Here is a 14118-nt window from a genome sequence, read left to right on the forward strand (position 1 = left end):
TTGCCTTTTTGTCTTAGTGACAGTGTCCTTTGATTTACAGAAGCATCTCAGTTTCAGGAGGTCCCATTTATTCAATGTTGTCCTTAAGGTCTGTGCTGCTGGGGATATACATAGGAAGCGATCGCCTGTGCCCATCTGTTGTAGGGTAATTCCCACTTTCTCTTCTATCAGGTTCAGTGTGTTCAGCCTGATATTGAGGTCTTTAATCCATTTGGACTCAAGTTTTGTGCATGGTGATAGATATGGATCTACTTTCATTCTTCTACAGGTTGACAACCAGTTCTGCCAGCACCATTTGTTGAAGATGCTTTCTTTCTTCCATTGAATACTTTTAGCTCCTTTATCAAAAATCAGGTGCTCATAGGTTTGTGGGTTAAAATCTGGGTCTTCTACTCTATTCCATTGATCGACTTCTCTGTTTTTATGCCAATACCAAGCTGTTTTCAATACTGAAGCTCTGAATTAGAGTTTGAAGTCAGGGATGGTAATGCCTCCAGAAGTTCCTTTATTGTATAAGATTGTTTTGGCTATCCTGGGATTTTTGTGTTTCCATATAAAGTTTATTAATGTTCTCTCAAGATCTGTGAAGAATTTCAATCGATCAAAGATACCCAAGAAAACCAAGAGCCATATTTCATCCTTTTCTGGAATTTCTACCTTTAGTCTTTCATGGGAGCTCGGTGAAATCTCTTCGTACTTATTTTTCCAATTACTTCAAGTTTTAGTGCTTCATTAAATTTGCTTTAAGAAGGACGTCATAATTTAACATATAATCCTTTTCGGTTGGTTATTTATTTATTTGAAATAAGTATCTGCTTAGGACTTGCATTGTAGATCAGGCTGAACTCAAACACACATAAGACCCTAACGCCTTTGGCTCCCAATTCCTGCAATTAAAAATGAGTGCTACAAAGTTATAGGATGTACAGTAAAATTTAAGTTTTAGAAGCATCTCTTCCACCATGGTTGGAGAAGTGCTTGCAGGGAAAATAAGAAAGATAAGATGAATATAGACTGGCTAGAAAGTTACCAGACTATTCTAAAGGTGAATAATGTGACTCTGAATCAGATCAGGAATGATAGTGTGGAAGGAAACAGATCCTCGGGCCTCATTCATAGCTATTCAGCTGTGGGATGCAGCAGGAGAAAGGCATTCCCAGTTCGCTTGAATTGCTGAAGGGCATTACAACACACGTGAGTAAGAAGCAATTTTTGTAAGGCAGGAAAGATACGTAACAAATGGTTGGGGATTTTAAATTGAGGTTCTAGAGACCGGGGGGCGGGGGGGGGGCTGATGTGCCACATTTCTGTGTTGTTCATTAGTGCTGAAGTTAGGACTCAAGTTAGTACAATGAAGGAACGAGCCAGACGGACTCAAAACAAAAATAAGAAATAAATTGGAAAGAAATAACAATTTTAAAAAAGGGAAAGCAGTATTCTAGAGTTGGAGTGCAAGGTATCACCTGCAATGTTGTAAGTTGGATCAGGAAGGGTTTTTATACAGGGTGATTAAAAAAAAGCCCCAGAGAATGGATTATGAATACTTAACTAGGTAGAGAGTGTGCAGTCAAGAGCAGCAAAAAATGCTGCCAAAACTGAACAGTTAGAATCCTGAGAGACATGAATTTGACAGCCTTTGCTTAGTAATTTTTTTCCTTTTAATTTCTAAAAGAAATTTCTAAAGGAAGATGTTACAAGCAATGAAGTTTAATTAACTAGTGGGAACTGGGAGTTGTCAAGTAGAAACAAGATTTTGCAGAAAAGAAAAACAAAGAACTGTGCTTAGACGGATGAGGGCGGACTTGTTGCAGGTGGGACTAGGAAGGACTTGCTGTACTTAGTAACAGGGACAAAGGGCTAGTGTGGGGATAGGCTGCCTGCAGGATGCTGTAGCAGACTACAGCTTCACCATCCAATATAACAAATCCTTTCACTAGATATGAGTTGTCTTTGCTACTAGTACTTTATTAATTCATACTATTCTACTTTTAAAAGGAGAACAATTTCCCAGTTTTATCAACACACTAACTAGGAATGACTTAGTTTATAGTTTACAAAAAAAAGGAAGTCTCATTATAAATTCCAACTAAAAAGTCAAACACAAATATAATTCAAATAAACAGATGTGAACCTTAACAAATGATGACTCATTTTATGATTTGACTTTCAATGATGCCTTTAATTGGCATATTGGAGAAATGACCCCAAAAACTTGCATGTTGGATTTTTTTTTGCATTTTTTGTGCTTACTTTATATATATTCTTTATTTTTCTTATTTTAGCATGTTTTACAATGAATAATTTTGTCAAGCATAAATATAACATTACAGCTACAGTGAATGTTTACTATAGCTCAGAATCAGTTTACTCATATGTTCTGATATAAATCTAACCAAGAAACTAAATCTTGAAAAATAGTAATTTTCATCCTGCATCTCATCCTAAGAGAAATGGGTTGGATGGAGACAGTCACTGAATAGACAGAACTGATTGTGTGGTACAGTCATCTTTCTTACCTAGAAACATGGTACCTTGTTTCTAAGTTTATATTTAACCTTTATCCCTGCTTTCACACAACAAGCATTTCTTAAGGCAGTAATGGAAAGAAATGAGAAGTATTTTTCATAGAGGTCCAGGCTGCCTCCTCGTTGATTGAGTGTTCTGTGCCCCGAGAGGGTGGAGAGCTGATTTATTTCTGTAATAGAAGCTTGTAAAAGGCTTGCTTCCTCTTTTCTAGGATACCGGCAGTGTGGCACAGGAGAGTTCCAATGTGCTGATGGGCGCTGCCTAGTGAACGCTCTATGGCAGTGTGATGGTGATGTTGACTGTCCCGATGGTTCTGATGAGGCACCAATCAACCAAAAGTGCAGGAGTGCAGGTACTACACTATACAATACTGTTCACATTCAGCTTTCTTCTGAACGTTTTACTTTTGCTTCTTCGAGACAGGGCTTCTCTATGTAGCCTGGGCTGGCCCCAACCTTGGAATTATCTTGCCTTAGCCTTCTGAGCAATAAAATGAGAAATATGAACAACCATGCCATGATTCTGAAGTTCTTTTTTGATATATGTCTGGTTAGGTTTTTCAGTAAAGTAGATGCAAGTAGTCAACATCAACATGATGTTTCTGCCAGTTCCATGAAGTACCTACCATTTTCATTTAATGTTTTTCCAAACAATCTCTTAATTACTCTGCTCTCTGACCTCACAAATACATCTTCTTAGCTGTTGTTTTGAGGTAGGTTCTTGTATAGTTCAGGCTGCAACTGTACAGCCAAATATGACCTCTAACATCTCCTCTCTTACATCCATTTCTTAAATGGTAGAATTATAGGTATGTGGAATGTATTACAATGTCCATCTTTAATCTTTTATTTATATTTTATTTATGAGAAATATTTTTATGTAGGCTTACATAAATGTTAAAGTATAAACTAAATTAGGATTTGAACAAATATCACTACAATACCATATTATTTATTCCATAAATATGTATATTTATTATATTTAAATAAATTTTTAAATAAGAATATATTTGAAAAAATTAATTAGATATAGTCCATATTACTCCCTCTCACATATACAAATTGGATAGTATTACATGTCATTGGAACAGAAATACAAGAACATGCTAAATACATATAGGTACACACTCACAGAAATGTCCAGCCAAATTACTTTATGTACCACTTCACTATAACAAAAAAAAATGTTTAGCTTTTATTTTAGTGCAAACTCAAATTTTCCTGACATCCTGTATGTGTAATTAGGTTTATTTTCTTAATCACATGCTATTAGTACTCACGTTCAGCATTCCAGTTTCGGTAGCTGCAAGCAGAATTCTTTCTAAAGGTGTATTTGGAAGAACTAATGTTCACCATCAATGTCCTTTTTATGCCCTGACTTAAAATGTCAGTGCTATATTTTCTGGAAGAAATGAATTTATCCATAGCCACCTCATCTACCTTCTTAGCTTTAGTGACAAATAATTTCTCAGAGATCTATAGCTTGGGGGAAATGTCAAGTCATCTTTACACCTTTGAACACATTATTCACCGTGTAAATGAGATAGAATACATTAATATTGCTATATATGCATTTTCTGAATGCTGATTTCATAGGAAAGATAGGTCCTCGGTAACTGCACACCAGGAATTTCAGAATGTTTGCTATTGGCCTACTTTACATTGTTCATAAAACCTGAACCCAACCTGGGCAGCATCCTATATGCACATTTACTCACTGTGATTTTTTTTTACATACAAGTTATTCCAGTGTTTCCTAGAACATCAGCATACAGCGACATGTCTTTTATATTCCATATGTTTTATTTTCTTTTTGCAGAACATTCATGCAACAGTTCATTTTTTATGTGCAAAAATGGTAGGTGCATTCCCAGCGGTGGTCTTTGTGACGATAGGGATGACTGCGGGGACGGCTCAGATGAGAGAAACTGCCACATAAACGAATGTCTGAGTAAGAAAGTCAGTGGATGCTCTCAAGACTGTCAGGATTTGCCAGTAAGTTACAAGGTAGGCACTCATCCAAAAGAGAAAATCAGATGAAACGTCAGAAAATGATACAATAAAAACTTTATTTCCAGGATGACCTTAAAACTTGAAAAGCTTTGGAATGTGTGTAGGTAAAGGGATTTACAGAAGGATTTCTATCTGAAAAGGGGTAATAATGTATATATGAGAGTTATAAGAACATTGTTAGGGATAATAAAATGTCACAAAATTCAGAATAAGGAGAGGGGAGAGTTTAGAGTCAGTGAGAAGATAATAGCTGTAAAAAGATACACGAAACATAAGTTTTCATCCCTCCTCCTTCTTCCTTCTGCACATCCTTTTAGTGCAGTGGGTGGCCATTATTCGTTTTAAAATTTAAAAAGGTACATTATCATAAATATTATGAAGGAAAATATATAAATCATGCATTACTAGAACTTCAAATAAGTACAGTAAACTTAATTCATACCTAATTACTTTACTGCTTTTTACTAGTACAGATTTCATGAAGAGTATGACTCACTGGAAAATTATGGACAGATATATACCTTTTAAAGTCACGGATGTATTATACTTCTAATGAGTCAGTATTGCTAAAATTGATGATTGATTGGGAAACTCCATTAAGGACAATTAATTTGCACCCTGAGGCCTTAACTCCTTTGATAGAACATGTCATTCATGTGTGCAAGGTCCTCGGCACAGTTCCCTGCCTCATGAAAAAAAATTAACTTACTCCAAAACTACTATTTTTTTCAACTGAACAATGAGTCAGGAGAATTTGCAAAAGGCTATGTCTTCATTGAAGAGGTAGCCTACTGGAGATAGAGCTTGTTCTACTGAGTTCTTTACCTGTAGAACTCACGTTAGGAAATCTGTACATTTATGGGCATGGTACGTGGTCAAAAGTAACCTTAACGTGTGATTTTACATACAATTATAAATGCATTACCTAGAGAAATGGCTCAGCAGATAGGAACACTTTCTGCTCTCTCAGAGAACCAGGTTCACTTCCCAGGACCCACAAAGCAGCTGACAACTGTCTAACTCCGGTTCAGAGCGATCCAACAACCACGTCTCTACTCGATGGATACCTAACACACACAGATGCAATGGCTACATACAGTTAAAAGAGTCACATAAGACAGATACATCAAAAAGCGTAGGGTTGTGGGGGCACAGATATTCATGGGATATCTTTACAAACCTTCAGAATAAGAAACACATCAGGCTTTCGTAGTCTCAAAGGTTAAGTCACGTAGTGAGAACAGGTAGTTTCAGACATCACCAGTGGCTCAGCGGGGACTTGGTGAGCTCTGTAAAGAAATCCCGAGGGGGGGGGAGTCGGGTCCAGCATGACAATGTCAGGCAGCTTTCCCTGACTGTAGTACTAGACTATGAAGTCACATTTCTGCATAATGAAATTTCAACCGCATAGCTAATTGGCTATTTTTGATCTCTGATTTTCTGTTATTATGATTACCTAACTCCATTTGATAAGGATTAAATGATATTAAAAGACATTAAAGGATTAAATGTCTTAGGGTTTCTATTGCTGTTAAGAAGCACCGTGACCCCCGTGACTCCACCTGGCTTCAGGTGCTTTCCATAGTAGTGAAGGGAGACCACACAGCCCCTTTCTTCTATCCTAGACTCTAAAGCCAGAACCACATGGCCAAAGCTGCCAAGTTCTGCCGCTTGCTGGGACTGAAATATGGATCCCTCTGTCAATTGTATCCTCATCGACTTTCTGTTTCCAGTGGTTTCCTTCAAAGCCTAAGCTGGACTGTCCTGGAACTCCCAGTATAAATCAGGCTGGCCTTGATCTCAGTGATCTGACAGCCTCTGCCTCTAGACTGCTGGGATTAAAGTGTGCACCACCAGAAGTGGCACTGCTCTTGTCTTTAACTCCTTTTCACAAGTGGGAAGCTTCGTTAGGGTCTTGCCCTGAGGCCATCACTCCCATCCACTCCCTTTAACGTCAGGATTTTCTTTAATCTTTTAATGTCCTTGAACACAAGTCTTAGTTCTGTACAGATTCCTGTTTCATCTTTTCTCCCCAATTGTACATTTTGAAACTTTCCTTGCAGTTTGCTCATTTTTATTATAGATCTGCATATTCATGGCTACTAATAACCATGCAACACAGTCCTCACAAGAGCCTGTTTTGAAATCTCTTCCACAACTGAAATCAATCCCAAACTCTCCAATTTAACCTCATGCAAAGAGCAGAAAGCAACTACATTCTTCACCAAAATATCTCAACAGTCTCTAGGACACATACTAATATTCTTTTCCTCTGAAAGCCCTTGATCCAGGCCCCCAGAGTTCAAATCACCCCCAGCACAAACGTCTTCTATGCTTTAACTAGTAGTAGTCCATTAAGATATGCTTAAAGCATTCTACTGCTTCCCTAAACCAGTCCCAAAGTCCACATTCCTCCAAAAATACCATGGTCAGGTCTGTCACAGAAATACCCCAGTCACTGGTTCTAACTTCTGTCTTAGGGTTTCTACTGCTGTGAAGAGACAACATACCAACTCCAACTCTAATAAAGGAAATATTTAATTGGGGCTTACATTTCAGGGGTTTAGTACATTACTGTCATGGTGGGAAGCAGGGTGGCATTCAGGCATACACAGTAATGCAAAAGGAGCTGTCAATTCTATATCTGGATCCCCACACAGAAGAAAGAAACAATGAATACCAGGTGTTCCTGGAGACTCTGAAACTCTAATCCTATTCCCAATGATAAAATTCTTCCTACAAGGTCACATCTCCTCAAAGAAGATCACACCTCCTAATAGTGCTAGTACCTATGGCCCTTTGGGGGTGATTTTCATTCAAACTATCACAATAATTGTGTGTATGTATATACCTACATATTCCTGGAATATCAACATTCAGACTTTTCCTACAGAAAATAGAAATAAAAAGTGAAATATCAGTTCTTAAGGTAAAGGTCATTGGTAGAATATTTGCTTAGCATATACAGGACATTAAGTTGGCTCCCTAGCACAGAAAAAAAAATAAAAATGAAATAAAAGAAGTATTAAGGAAGCTTTATTTTTCTGAAATGAATTAGATTTTGCATGAAAAGGCTGTTGATCTTAGAGACAAACACCATATAGATGTGTGTCAGCACTATACCCCAGGAAGCAAGAGGCACAGCCATTGAGTCAGGACCACACTTAATAAAGGAGTATGTATCAAATAGTAAACTTTTGCAGCAAATGTTTACAAGCCGAGGGAATAGAAGCAAATTTTTGCCAATTTCAACATTAAAAATACAGAAATGCTTTCTGAATACAACATGAAGTTTTTAATACAATTGTAAACAATTAGTTGAAATAAGTAATGATAGTTTTATTCATATTTTATATTTTAATAAAACATAAACATATATACCATATGACACACTGATTTTTTTTGCAATTAATGAAACTTAATGTTTTTAATGCCATAACAAAAAGAGATACAATACGTATATACTACAATCTCTGGATAATTTGTGTATGATATAAAATGAGATTTTCATTTAAAATTCTTATTGTGAGGAAATCTTAGTGCCCAGAAGTATAGTCTGTTGGAAGGAGGATATGTCACATAGAACACCATGTTTTCACACTGCATTATCTTCAGATCCTTCATCCTGCAAATACTTGATGCTTAAAATCTTCTAAATATCATATTATGTTGCCTTTTCTGAATGTGCTTAATAATGAGGTGAAAATTTCCTACAAAATACACTAATATAGTTTTAAATATTATAAAGAGTCTGAAGAATTGACTTGAATTATTGTCTTAAATGCAAATGTGCATATATCAACATTAATCAATGAAATAAAATATGTATTTTAAAAAATAAGAAATAGGTATTATAAATAAAATAGTTAAGAAAATTAAAGCCAAATATTTCACATATTGTTTACCTCTACCTATCTAACATTTACCCATACATATATGCATATATACATGTATATACATATACATGTATACACAATGCATGAACACATTATACATATACATACATACACACACACGCACAAGCACAAGCACACACACACAAAGGGAGGGCTTTTGTCCATATGTATATCATATAATTATGGATGGCGGTTGAGTGGAAGAGTTATATATCCCACACAATTGTTTCATTTAGGGTTTATATTAGTGTAAAGCAACACCATAACCACAGCAACTTTTATAAAGGATAATATTTAATTAGGACTCCTTAAAGTTCAGTGATTGAGCCCATTTTCATCTGTTGTGAGGAGCTGCGGGCCGCTTCCCTGCTGCCCCAGCTCCCGGCAGCCACCTAGCTCTAGCTTATGCCCCGAAATAATTACATGGAAACTGTATTCTTTTAAACACTGCCTGGCCCATTAGTTCCAGCCTCTTATTGGCTAGCTCTTACATCTTGAACTTACATATTGAACCCATTTCTAATAATCTGTGTAGCCCACGAGGTGGCTTACCAGGAAAGATCTTAACCTGTGTCTGTCTGAAGTGGGAGAATCATGGCGACTCACTGAATCTGCTTCTTTCTCCCAGCATCCTGTTCTGTTTACTCCACCTACCTAATTTTCTGTCCTATTAAAGGGCTGAGGCAGTCTCTTTATTTAACCAATGAAATTAACACAAAACAGAAGACTCTTCCCCATCATTCATCATGGTTGGAAGCATGGCAACATGTAGGCAGAGTTGTGCTGGAGAAGGAGTTGAGAGTTCTGCCTTCAGAGTCACAGGCAGCAGGAAGTGACTGCCACACTAGGCCTAGTTTGAGCATCTGAGACATCAAAGCCTAAACCCATAGTAACACACTTTCCCCAACAAGGCCACACCTCCTAACAGTGCCACTACCTATGGGTCAAGCATTCAAATACAGGAATCTGTGGGAGCAAGTCCTGTTCAAACCATCACTGCAATGCTTGTATTTTCTCGGAAAAATATGTTATGTGGGTTTCTCTATTACAAGGAATGAAAGAACTTTCTAATAACCTATTTCTTGATGTAATACCAACACAAAATGATAGCAAATAATCCCTCAGTCTTTCAATGAAACCTGCATAGAAAAGAAAAAAAAATCATAGACCTTAGGAATAAAGAACAATTCACACATTAAGAAAAATGTTATTAGCATGATCACAAAAAAGTGAAAATCGGGGTCTGAAGAGATGAATCAGTGGGTATGAGCTCTTGTTCTGAAAGCAAGAAAACAAGATTGTATGAGTTCAAATCCTCAGCATGTGTATTGTGTGTGGCAGTACACACCTGCTAATTAGCATTGGGGGTAGAGCCAGGAAGCTGCTGGCATTCCTTCCAGTGGCTACTCAGCTACCCAGAGTGGTGAGGCCACATTTAGAGACACTAAGACCTTGAGGCAGAAGATAGGAGACTAGGCTCCTATTAAGTTCTTTTGACCTAAGCTTTTGCATATGTGGGCACACACATGCATACCCAGCATACACAGCCCACACTCCTTTTCTTATACACATAAATAAAAATTTTAAAAAGGAGTTATAATTGATTCAATGTGAATTTTTGAGAGATAATAAGAATAAATTGTCACATACTTTGGGAATGAAAATATTACCATTATATTGCAAAAGCAAAAGAATAAGTATTTCTCAAAAATCCTGCATAACTGTAAAGATACTTTTTAAAAATAAAAAGGAAAGCTTGGATAACTCTACCTCTCTGTTTTCCACAGTCCTAAGTAATTTTTCATAAATCAGAGTGTGGAATAATTAATTCCAAATGATGAAAGAAGTAAGATGAATTGAGTATTCACAATATTTTCCTACACTATTTCAAGCAAAGGTGTGATCATTTTTAAACCTTATATTCTTGTAATATATGGAAACAAAATGAACCTTTAATCTTCTAAGATTACATACTAGCATCCTAGAATTTCTTACAGTTACATTTTAACAATTCAGATATAGGACTTTAAAAAAATAAGCATGGTTATTGGATTGAGGAAAGAATATTTTTAAATATTTCCATTTTAAAACAAATATTTCTACAAACCTGATACTTTTATTTATATGGTTGCATATATATAATTATATATGTATACATGCACACACACACTCTCTCTCTCACACACACATATATTAGTTCTGCCATTCACCTTCAATGAATTACTTTTCTATAAGTTTGATTTATTGAAGTTATGTGTATGATAAATGCTTCTGTCAGTCTGACACTGACATCCACAGTGATTTCAGGAACCACATTTGAACAGAGATTCTCTAAAAAACATGTAGCCATTCTACAGACTTCAGCTTAAAAAGTGCTTTGATTCAACCTCCCTTTATGTCCTGCAGTAAGATCCTGGCTTTCTAACTGCATTATCATATGGTCCAATTTTTAGTACTTTTAAGTGATACCATTTCTCTTTCTAACAAATTTTTCATTTTATTTTCTTTATGGGATTCGCTCTTCATACAAATACTGCAAAACACATTTATCTAAATTCTGGGCACATTAATTTGCAGGTATCACCTCTTTTCTTATATATGAATATTTTGTATTAAAAATATGAATTAATATTATGAGCATGTGACATCTTATAGGTTTCCTAAGAAGTACAAAGCTCCGCCATCTCCTTCATTCTCAAGTAAATGATGAAGCCCACAAAAAGGTTATAATGAATAGCTACAAAAGATTATTTCAGATAATTTGAAAGTTTGTCCCTAATTCAGTTTTTAATATCCACAAATTCTCTTACTTAAATAGAGTAGATCAAGTTTAATAGCAAGAACATTTAGAACAAATTCTCTTACTTAAACACAGAATAGATCAAGTTTAACAACAAGACCAATAATATTAATGATAAACACCTACCAAGTATACTTTCAGTCCACAGTAAAGAATCTCATGTATTATTCAAAGATCTTTTGATTGCATTTCCATATATAGGAATATATAAGTATCTACCTATTTGCATTTAACTACAGTTAATGAAAAGGAAGACATTGACATTAAAGACATAAGGGACAGTTATATGGAAAGTTATGGAGAAAGAAAAAGGAGAAGATAAATTATGTACCTGTAGTGTAATCTCCAATAATAAAAAAGTACATTTTTAAAGAAAAGATCAAATAGTAGCTACTGTCTTATGTCTGGGTTTTGAGATACTCCTTTCTAGCTATCTGGCTTTAGTGATGCCAATTCACTTCTAATATTTCCAGACTTGGAAGGTCAGATGCTATCTTAACTTTGCATAATATATGTAATTTTACTAAGCTTATTTGGGAGGTGACAGGATGACTTTCCATTACTTAAGTGTCTTTCTAGGGTGAACAGTGCTAAAGAGATAACCAAAAACAATGGACAATGACAGTGACATCTCTTGGTCATTCTTTTATCTTTCCACAGTGCAAGTGCTGGCCTGGATTCCAACTGAAGGATGATGGTAAAACATGTGTGGACATTGATGAATGCTCTTCGGGCTTCCCCTGTAGTCAGCAATGCATCAATACGTATGGAACCTACAAGTGCCGCTGTGCAGAAGGCTATGAAGTACAGCCCAATAACCAAAATGGCTGCAGGTCACTCTCAGGTAGGGAATTGAATTTGCTCATGATCCAAGCCCAGCTACAAAAATGGATTCAAAAATGGATTTTGAATTGTATGACCACTTCTTTTTGAATTTATTCCTTATTCCTGTGTCTGAGAAGTCATAACCTTTCCCTTGGTATTGGAATACTGATACAGAGACTTTGCACACCATGCTTGTTCTTCTCTGTTTAAGAGCAGGTTGCATTGCTGTCTTGTAAAGAACTAAGAGTTTTTAACATGTTGGGATTGCATACACATGACATAACTCTTCCCAGCATGCTTTCTCTGAGGCACGGATAGTTATTGCTTTTGCCAAGGTTGAGAGACAGTACTGTGACATTATTGTGATAACTTTTCTTCTGTTCGGTGTCACATGTAGTTATGCATAAATGCCTACAGAGAGCTAGAGACCAGTAGTGGTACTAATAACAGTAAATCCTGCTATATACCATTAAATGAATCATGTAGCTATTTAGAAAATCTTAAACTTCTGTTTAAGCAGTCACACACATCAAAATGATACAAGGCAATATATGATTATTGATGGCATAAAAGGGAAATTCTGTCCATCTTAGCTTTTAAATATCATCAAACAATATACTTTTATTGACTTCACTTAAATATTTTTTCAAAACAATGTATATACAAAACTTTTGAACCGCTTTTCTTTAAGAATTTGTTTTGCAAGCCGGGAGGTGGTGGCACACGCCTTTAATCCCAGCACTTGCAAGGCAGAGGCAGGCAGACCTCTGTGAGTTTGAGGCCAGCCTGATCAACAAGATCTACTTCCAGGAGAGGCTCCAAAGACACAGAGAAATCTTGTCTCAAAAAACAAAACAAAAAATAATTTAATTTGCTTCTAAATGAAAACTCAAAGAAAAATCTCATAGTGTATTGAAGATTAACACATCTTTATTATACAAGTTTGTAAATATGAAAATAAATAAAATAGTAAGTCTGGCCAGAGGAACATTTTTGAAAGAATTATAAATGTACAAAAGATTAAAAATAATAATGAGAAGTGGCAAAATAAAAAAATAACAAAAATCAAAATCTGGAACTTAAAAATGGTTAATTATTAAGAAGGAATTTCTATCTAAGCATCTGAGTCTACCATAGCTTCTAACATAGCTATACACTTTCCTTTACTGAATTCTCCACAAATACACATAGGAGTAGGTATTTTCTATTACCAAATACATTGTCTAATGTCTAAGAGTCCTGAGAGTAAGAGAGACACACATTCAATTGCTCCCAGTTCCTGCTGTGCATGTCAGTTGTGCGTTTCACTTTCCTACAGACAGAATAGATGTCTTTGGCTGTTATCACTCAGAAAAGAACTATATGTTTGTTCATTTATACAGCTACACACTGAACCGAGAGAAACCTAAACTGAAAGCCATGAGTGCAGAATGTCTAATACGATTTTCTATTTGCTTTTAGATGAAGAACCTTTCTTAATTCTCGCTGATCAACACGAGATAAGAAAAATTAGCACTGATGGCTCCAACTACACACTTCTAAAGCAGGTATGTCACTTCCAGGGGGGCGAGTCATTGAAATTGCTTCCCCAGAGAGCAGCAAAGTTATGCGCATAGAAAAGCTAACACTTGCAGTGTATGAAGCTCCTATGTGCATGTTTGTAGACAGAAGCTTATCATCAGTGTTTTGATGAGGATTACCAACATGTCCCAACTTATTGCATGATGCTATGTGGAAGAATGGTAAGATGGCAGAGCATAGTTCATGCTGAGAATTTTCTCAGAAATGCTGTGTTGCAAGTGGATGGCATATTAAAAGTGCCATGGTGTTCTCTTGAATTCTTTTATATCCTGCCCAAACTGCTAGGCATACTACCGAATTCTGGATACTTCTTCATCCTGGAAAATAAATAAGATTGAAATTTTTTTTTGCTACTTATTTAAACAATATAGTTTTATGCTGGACTTTGTCAGTTTAAGGAGAGATAATTAAATATCCTATTTATAAACTCAGCTAGCAACAGCATTGGATATATAGTCGGTATTTTAGTGACAAATTC

The 14118-nt window shown here is 36.0% G+C and overlaps 1 protein-coding gene across 1 annotated transcript in view; it reads left to right on the plus strand.

Moving 5' to 3' along the window:
- The window catches only part of Lrp1b (LDL receptor related protein 1B), a 1445827-nt gene that overhangs the window by 1196911 nt on the left and 234798 nt on the right, over positions 1-14118 (plus strand). The window contains 4 exon segments of the mRNA XM_050139953.1: positions 2738-2878; positions 4345-4532; positions 11895-12078; positions 13521-13606. Of these exon segments, the coding sequence (XP_049995910.1) occupies positions 2738-2878; positions 4345-4532; positions 11895-12078; positions 13521-13606 (599 nt within the window).

The sequence above is a fragment of the Alexandromys fortis genome, unplaced genomic scaffold (assembly GCF_014885135.2).
Source record: "Alexandromys fortis isolate MF-2015 unplaced genomic scaffold, M_Fortis_MF-2015_v1.1 scaffold_33, whole genome shotgun sequence".
Taxonomy (NCBI): domain Eukaryota; kingdom Metazoa; phylum Chordata; class Mammalia; order Rodentia; family Cricetidae; genus Alexandromys; species Alexandromys fortis.